This window comes from Nestor notabilis, unplaced genomic scaffold, assembly GCF_000696875.1.
Source record: "Nestor notabilis isolate BGI_N333 unplaced genomic scaffold, ASM69687v1 scaffold22935, whole genome shotgun sequence".
NCBI classification, from domain to species: domain Eukaryota; kingdom Metazoa; phylum Chordata; class Aves; order Psittaciformes; family Psittacidae; genus Nestor; species Nestor notabilis.
Window position 1 is genome coordinate 439 of NW_009930883.1, and position 8548 is coordinate 8986.

The following is an 8548-nucleotide window of genomic DNA, read 5'->3' on the forward strand; positions in this document are numbered from 1 at the left end:
CCTCTGCCCGGCTCCCTTGCAGCCGCAGCACGGCTGGGAACAGGGAACACGACAGGGAACAGAGCTGAGGACATGGCCAAGGCCATGGAGAGGGCTCAGGCATCCAGCATGAGTGAAAGAGGACATGAGGCAAACTGTAACCACACACAGCTGGAGCCAGGGAGGTGGCAGATGGGCACAGCCTGAAGGGCAATGTCGCATCTCTTAACACACAACCACATACCCCACCTCATCCCCAGTTAGCTGGAAGTCTTAACAAAGAGACTTAATCACCCTGACCACAGAGGCCATCGAGCAGAGAGGGGCAGCCTGTGGGCAGTGGTGCCCTCGAGACTGAAGGCCAAGCACAGCTTCCCTGTACAGCTACCCAGACAGTCAGGAGCTGTTCCCCGCTCCAGTCTCACCAGATTTCCCGCAGCTCAGCTCCTGGAGCAACAAAGGTCAGGACAGTGGCAGCACTTGGTTTAAGTACAGTGAGAAAAGAGCTCAAAAAGAAGAGCGCATTCATTTGAGGTTAATAGAGGAAACCAATTTCAAGGGGAGTCAGTTGCAGAGAGAAAAGCCATCACAGCTCCTGCCCCTCACCTTGGGGTTACAGCCCAGTCAGTTTTATGTTTTCTTCTTTAGCTCCTCAAATCTCCTAGAAAGATCATCAAAGTCAATGTCTTCAGAGGCAGAAGAGTTGGCGCCAGCAGACGCTGTTGGGAGCGTGTCTGGCACGGAGGGTAGTTCAGGCAGCACAAAGTTATCAATGGTATTAGCAGCTCCAGCCTTTGGTTTAGGAGAAGCCTCCGACTTGGGCCTGGGCCCTATTCAGAGTAAGAGAAATACCATTTCACCTCAGCACCACAGACACAATAGGGCCACACGAAAGAAAGGCTATTCTACCAAAAAGGGCAGTACCAATGTGGTTTTCAGAACAGGCCCAGTGGTCAGGCGGCTCAGAGCACGCAGACTCACTGGGAAAAAACAACATCTCAGGTTTAGGTGGCTGGAAGGAGCAGCGGCTGAAGCAGATCCAGACCTGCAGCCCTGTGCTGAGGCTGCAGCAGAAGCCCCTCCGCGGCTCACAGCCTGCTGTGGCCGGGATGGAGCACCCCTCGCCTGCACTGGCGGGACTGCACCACTGGGATCCTCAGTCCAGCACCTCCTAGAGACACACGCCGGTAACACACTGTCACACAGCTGTCAGACTGAAGCATATAGCCAGACCTAGTGCACCCACAGGCCTACTACCTTCTTCAGCACACATCTACACTCCCCAGAGAAAACCTTGCTGGAGTTGGCAAGGGTCTACTTACTCGAGAAAGCCTCTCAGCCCTTATCAAGTGCTAGAGATAACAAGTGCTTTCAAAATACAGAGCAGAATCACACTGCACAAGGCAGGAGAATTTTGTTACGATTCAATTACACTGCAAGAAGCACCTTGTAAGCCCTTAGGCAGATGGATGGACCAAGGGATAACAGCTATCACTACTAGCCCTGCTCTGCTGTATGCAGCCTCAACACTGACATTAATACAAACCTATCTACCCTCTTGGTGCATACTTCTTTCATTCTCTTCCTGCAGAGCAGTATTATTTACACTATGTCAAAATATATTATCACTTAGAGCTGTTGCTTTCTCATTTTATCCTGCAACACCCCATTTTTGGTCTGATGGGACAGCTTAAGCCAGAGACCTAGTACTGACTCCTATGTCAGGTTTTCTAGTTCTTGAGTTTCCCAGTGGAAGTCTGGATCTTCCCTGTGTTGAGAGGATACTATGCATTTCTGTCAGAATCTTCCCCAGACTCAAATCCTGCTCTCAAAATGCAACTGTACAAACTGCTCCCTGTGTGGAAAGCTTCCTCCCAGCGACACCAGGATCCCGAGCTAAGCACAATCCCGGACCACCCCAGATTTCCCAAACTTCTGGATGCACTCACCAGGCACCGGTGCAGGAGTGTCCTTGTCAGCGTTAGACTCGTCGATCTGAAAAAAGACTCTGTTACTACAGTTCTTTGCTACGTGTCAGAGGATCTCACTGATGTGTAGGCACTGCTCGTGGGCAGCAGCAGCCACACCAGTGCAGAGTGGGCAGGAGGCCCTGCCTCCCAGCACACTCACAGGAACCTGCCTCTCCCCCCAGGAGAAGGAGGCAGTGCTTCAACTTTCCCTCCCTGTCAATTAAAGCATCTCCACCAGCCATATTCCAGAACTGGATTAACAGACCATGTCCACTAGCAGGTCTGAAATATTCATTACAGACGTAAGTGTGAGAAGACTGCCCTCTTCATCCATGTTATCACAGCCATGACTTCCTTTCTTTCATAAAGGACAGGCATGTCCTTGTAACCAGTAGCAAGGTATGAAATGACCCCACCTCAGGTCTTCGTCCAGTTGAGACAAAGGCCCATGGTCAGCTGTGCTGGTATAACTCCTCATTCCCTGCGGGCTGCAGCCAGTGACATCTGGCCCCGCCAAGCTAACAACTTCTGTGTCTGTGGCTGCACCTCCTGCACCCAAAGGCTGCTGTCCAGATGGTACAAGGTGTCAGCACACAGGGGTGCTTGGCAATGCTCATCCCTATACCCAGGATACTGCAAAAACAATCAGCATGTCCCTGAAAGCAAAATGTGAAGCATGGTCATGAACTGAAGCAGCAAAAACATAGAGAAGCAAAGTAGGAGAAGACTCCATCCTCTCCTTTGTTGTCCCCAAGGACTGAGAAAAGTCTGAGAGAGGAGGTGTTCAAACATACATCATCTAAGTCAGCCAAAATTGTCACCCAGGCTATGTCAGTTCAAAAGCCATAATTAAACAAACCAAAGGTGATAAGCCCTCACATTAAAAAAAAACAGAACTTGTGGATTCTACTTGTTAACTGTTTATCACCATTTTAACAATGCAGTAAAATAAATCTTGGCTTTCTTTTGCAGGCAAACCATTCAGCTGAATGAGGTCACAAGTCATCCTCCCATCACATGCGCTCAGTGATTCACCACACCGTAAGCAACACCAAGCACCACCCCCAGAGTTACAAAGGTTGACAGCAATGTGCTTCATCAACATTTGCCTTTTCTGTGGCTACCACAGCCCTCTTCTTGTAGTTCCCTGTGCTGCCGACAACGCTGATCCAGCTCAGGCACTTACAGACTCGTATGTTGGTGGGGCTGCTGGAATTGGTGGTGGATGGATGTTGGCAAAAGGCTGGTAGGTCCCCACTGGTATGCCACCGAAGTTCTCCTGTGCAGAGAGATTACAGTCTTGCACCAAAGTACTCACCTGGGAGAGCGATCATGACACCTACAGCTGCTGTGGGAGTCAGAGAAAGTAATCTAAGGTAAATGCAGGCAAGTGTCCAACCTGGTATAGTTTATACTTGCAAGGAAAAGATTTACAAATATTAAACCAGATGTTGTCACCTGGAACAACCAGACCCAGCTAACAGGACTGGGGGTTATTCTAAAGAACCATCATGACTAAATACTTCACCTTTCAAGGCGTTAGAAGTATGAGGGCAAAGAGGGCAATACGCTGCATTAAGCACACAAGAGACATTTTTCCAGTGTGCAGCACCAAAAAGCAGGAAGGAAGGCCTCTGGCTTACTCAAGGCCCTGTATTATCCTTACTTGTAACACAACAGTGCCTCAAAAGACCTAGACTTGGCACAAATCCTCGGCATATTTATGCCTGGGCCAACAGCCAGCTGATGGTGCTTGGCCCAGATTCTCTACAAAAACCACTGCAGCACTGCTGGGACCATATCAAGACTCCAACCCATCCCACTGTTCTGCCAGCCTCCGGTCTACACAGATACACTGTAAATGGCTGAATTCAGAGAACAGCGCTCTTTCCAGCTCCCACCTTCCAGCCTCACAATAAGACATCTCCAAGAGCCACTCGCCTGGACCCCTTTCCCTGCAGGTCTGAAGACAGAGTACTTCTGCATTCTTATGTGCTGTTCCCACCCTACAAAACTCATCTCATTTCCTTAACTGAATCTTGGCACACTACCAGCCTACCAACTTCAAAATGCAGCTCCAACTGGTCAAAAGTCTGGCAGTCAGAAGACTGCCTCAGGAGTTAAGTCTGGACTCCTCTGTTCCCTGAAGGCAAAGAGGGCTGGCTGGAGAACAGGGCTAGGAACCTCCCCAGTCAGGAAGCAACATGAAGCTTTGGCTGCACTGCCAACAGTTTCCATCCCAAGAAGTCCCACACCAACATGATAGCCTTCTAACACATCAAGCTATCAGGTACAGACACTTCCAAGGCAGCAGGCATAGGCTAAGCACCACAACTGGAGTCTTCCACAGAAGAAGGGAATATCAAAGCAAAGGCACTCACCGGTCCCTTTGGAGGCGGGTAGGAGAAGGGTGGAGTTGGTGTTGGCATGGGCATAGGCATCATCACTGGCATGGGTACTAATCCATCATGACCAACCATTGGGGCTGTAAATCCACCACCTCCTCCCCCTCCTTGGCCACCCTTCTTCACATCTTCTGTAAATCCCACGTCAATCAGATCTGCCTCTCCACCTGCAGGGGCTTCAGCCTGGAGAGGGTGGAAGAATTCTGCTCACCAACATACTCCTATTCCAATCCCATCCCTCTGAAGAGCATTAGATGCAGCTTGGACAAGATGGGACAATACAATGAGGACAGAATAGACAGCAGCTACACAGTGATATTAATGGGAATCAGAAAGGGAACCAGACTAAAGCATGACTTACTATGGCCACATGCAGTAGGGCTGTGGGAAGGAGCAGGGACTGTGTACATTAGCGCTGCCCAGAAAATACCAAAGCAAAACTACCACTGAGCTTGCTGCAATACCACAGCCCTGTGCTCTGAAAGCCCACATTTCAGCCACTGGAACACAGAAAGGAGCTCCAGACTTGCAGGTGCCTCACTCACCATCACCACAGAGTCAGGTTCATAGGGCACATTGTAGTTCTTAGCAATCTCGATGAGGTATCTCTCCACCAGAATCTTGGGTGGTGCCTCCACGCTCAGCTTGTGCATCAGCTGGAACACAAGGTACAGAGACACTCACTGGACTGGGCAGTGCAGCAGAGCTCCATCCCAGCTGCTACAGGGAGGGGATGCCCTTCCTCCCAGTACAGCATCGCTGCAAGGGAGGCTGCTGTCAACCACAGGCCAGGGCTCCATGTGTGCTGCTCCCCTCCATTTGCAGCCAGCACAGCAGGGCCCCACTGCCAGAGACCTCAGCACTGTGCTCCTACAGGACCCTACCCTGCATGAGCCACAGGCATCAGCCACTGGTGACCCAAAAAAGGGGTAGAAAGCCACAGCAGGCATGTCTGCCAGCTCCAGCTGGCTGCTGCTGTTCCACCAGTTCATTACCCTGTCATTGACTGTCCCAATCTGGTTTGTCCGGCACAGCTTCCCATACTCCTTGCTGTACTTGGCACAGAGCTGGTCAGCAACCTGCAATAGGAGAAACCACACACTGCATATCTGCTGGATTGCTCTCATTTCTGCTACTGACTGCTAAGCACTCTTAGCCATTCCTGATGCTTCAGGGACACCTATACTTGAATCTCAGATCTGCAGAGCCCATAAAAACATGTCCTCTGCCTTAATAACAGACACCCAGACAAAGACTTCCACCAGCTTCTCACAGCGCCACCCCCACCCTGCACAGGTAACACCCCTCAAATAACCCTACTCACAATCTTCAACTCAGCCACTTCTGACTGGAGTCGTGGTGCAGCCCAAATCAGTGTAGATACTGCTTCTGCCAGGCCAGAGTCCAGCTCCCTATGGGTAACAGAAGACAATCCTATCTCCACACCAAGCATTTAGTCTTTGCTGCCCTCAATCTGCTTAGCCTGAAGATCCCATACACCTTGCTGGGCTCCAGAGCCTTCCCTGTCTGAGAAAGAAAAGCTCTCTGGAGTCCCTGTAACACCCAGACAAACAGAGGTCCCCTTCTGCACCCCAGGCCTGCCCCTAACACCACTCCTCCCTGAGCCCAGGGGCCTGGACCCTCTCCCACAGCATGCCCTCTAGGCCAGAGCTTACTTCATGGACTGAATCAAGCCGAAGCGGGCTAGCAGCAGGTCGCAGTACAACTCCAGGATCTCCATGGCCTCCACAAGGTAATCTTCACGGATGATGTGCTCCACACGAATCCTGGCACGCTCATCTTTTCCGGCTGCCAGATAATCTGCAATCTCCTTCCTTGCCTTCTGGGCGAGCTCAGCTACAGCACATATCCCCAAGACCCATCACTGTGCTGGCAGAGCTGCTGCCTCCATACTCATCCACAGTCCCCACCACATAAAGTCTCCACAAGTTTCTTGCTCTCCTTCATCGAGCTTCTGCAACACCAGACACTCAGCCATGGCTTGGTTGAGCCCTTGTGTCTAGGTCCTAGCACGCTAACTCACAGGAGAACAGAAAGCGGGCTTTTAGGTGCAGAAATAAACCCTATACCTTCAGTTTCCCTGCAGAGTCAGTCAAAACCATGGATCTTACGTTTGTCCAAGCAGGGCAGGTGAGGAGAGCCTCCCCACTGTGCTGCGAGTACAGAAAGCCCAGAAAAGCACCCCTGGGGCAAACTGGCCCCAGCTACACAGCCCACAGCTACCACCCCATGCACCCCATAGACTGCACCCCAAGGAAGGTGGCAGGCCTGCTCTTCCAGGTACACCAGGGCAGACTGCAAGGCCTGGGTCCAGCAAGAAAAAGCAAAAGGCTGCTCCACACTTGGCCCCTGCAAGCACCCTGCCTCCAGAATAGTCTCAAGGCTCCTGAGCCCCGAGAGCATCCTGGGTCGTACCTGCCCCCTCAAATACTCACTCTTCTTTTTTTCCAGCAGTTTGAGGCGATTGATGACGAGGCGCAGGTTAACCCGCAAGCGCTCAGCCTTGAACCCTGAGCCCAACATGACAAATGCTTTCTGTGGGAGAAGAGGGGAAGTCAGTGGAACCAAGAGCTGCTGGTCAGAAGGAACAGTCACTGCTTTACTCAAGGGGTAAAAAACAAAACAAAACGAAAACCTACCACCGAATTCTCCAAACAAACAGGCACAGGCCTGCTATTCCCGAATATGACTGGACCTACAGCACTCATCATTCCCTTTTCCATTTTACAACCCTGCACCTACCCAAGACAACAGGGAACAGAAACTTCCTGGATAGTCCCACTCTGATAGAATGAATCTTGACCCCAGAAACAGATTTAAGATGATCAAAACCTGGGATTACCCCATAAATAGGAACAGGGTTAGAAAACACATCCTAAAACAAGAACATAAGGGCCTGGGTCTCTTTAACCTAGATAAGTGACATCTGCCACTGATGTCAACAGCAGAGTACAGTAAAGCTTTAAGAATGTTAGAGAAACATCTACCAGCAGTGGTCTAGGAAAGTGTGGCTGAGCTCAGTTCAGTACACTGAGCTTACTGAGATGTATTTTGTAGTTCAGCTCTAGAAATCCAAGAAGCCCAAGTAGAAAAACCCCACAGATTTCACAATAAACAGCATAGCTGCTAGACGACATGCTTTTGTTCCCATGCTTTTAAAGGTGAGGGAAGTAAACCAATGCCTCAAGATGCCATCTGTGACAACTATCACAGCCAAATTCTGTTACTTCATTGACAAAACCACACTTTTAAAGAAACATGAAGTCAACTGCAAGAACCAAGCCTATTAATATGTAAGCTGTAAATCAGCTGTATAATTAACCCAAGGACTGTACAAACTAAGGTTGTAACAATCCTGTCATGACGAGGAAGAAGTTGCCATTTCATATTCCCCATACTTCCTGCTTCCTGAACGCATGCTCTGGCATTTCTCCAGTCTCTCATGAGTTCAACTCTTTAGCCCTATAGAAAATTAACTCAGAAAACGTTTTGTTATGCCAAGAACCATTCATCAAAAACCCTTAAGAACTATCACATCAAAAGACTTTAACCTGTACCTGAAGAACACACTGGATCAGACTTTTGGATAGTGATAGCATTTTGTGTACAACAAATGCTTTGCACTGTAACAAATCTTATCTATCGTATATCCAGTTTATTCAGCTGATCTGTTCACACATCAATACAGTTATTTCAGTGATGCACAGAACCAACCAAGCTCAAAAAACGCTGCTGCAGATATCTGTATGTGTGATGCAAATCTGATGCCATGAAAAAATAAAGTTCTGCCCGTCTGTAAGTGGAACATACTTCTGTAAGATTAGAAAAACTTTATAGTTCAGCATGAAACAGTCTCAGCCCGAGTTGCAACATCCCTGTAAAAGTAGCCAGTAAACACCTATTCCGATTAAGAACCTGTTTTAACAGATTAATTCAAATGTAGCCATTAGGCAGCCAACTCACTGCTTCTTAAAAAAAAACCCTGGCTGTTTTCCCACCCCCCCTGCCACTCTAAAGAGTTCTGTTGCCCTCACTACCCCGCATGAGGCTCCAGCCACGCTGCTGCAGAAGGGCTGAACCAATCCTTCCCTCCCTGTCCTGCCTCCCCGTCCCTTCCTGCAGACGCGCTGCTACTGTGGTCGGACTGAAACTAACCCTGACTCGCAGAACAAC

The 8548-nt window shown here is 49.6% G+C and overlaps 1 protein-coding gene across 2 annotated transcripts; it reads right to left on the bottom strand.

Annotated features, from left to right (window-relative positions):
• Positions 1-486: 486 nt before the first annotated feature.
• Positions 487-6904, bottom strand: IST1 (increased sodium tolerance 1 homolog (yeast)). Of its 2 annotated transcripts, XM_010015632.1 has the most exons (9): positions 6811-6904; positions 6031-6211; positions 5679-5766; positions 5350-5433; positions 4900-5010; positions 4331-4537; positions 3136-3228; positions 1929-1974; positions 487-809 (listed from the first exon to the last, which is right to left on the bottom strand). In XM_010015632.1, the coding sequence occupies exons 1-9, from the start codon at positions 6896-6898 to the stop codon at positions 610-612; spliced, it is 1098 nt and encodes a 365-aa protein (XP_010013934.1). In that variant the 5' UTR covers positions 6899-6904; the 3' UTR covers positions 487-609. The 2 variants fall into 2 exon arrangements, with proteins under 2 accessions (XP_010013934.1, XP_010013935.1); XM_010015633.1 differs by lacking the exon at positions 3136-3228 and having other exon boundaries at positions 610-809.
• Positions 6905-8548: the final 1644 nt, after the last annotated feature.

Bases quoted from the DNA above. Each gene is read 5' to 3' on its own strand.
- IST1 (XM_010015632.1), bottom strand. From the start codon at position 6,898: ATGTTGGGCTCAGGGTTCAAGGCTGAGCGCTTGCGGGTTAACCTGCGC. The intron at 5,767-6,030 runs GTAAGCTCTGGC...TGTTACCCATAG, and splicing joins GGCTTGATTCAGTCCATGAA to GGAGCTGGACTCTGGCCTGG. The intron at 3,229-4,330 runs GTGAGTGCCTTT...CTCTCTGCACAG, and splicing joins ACCCGCCTCCAAAGGGACCG to GAGAACTTCGGTGGCATACC.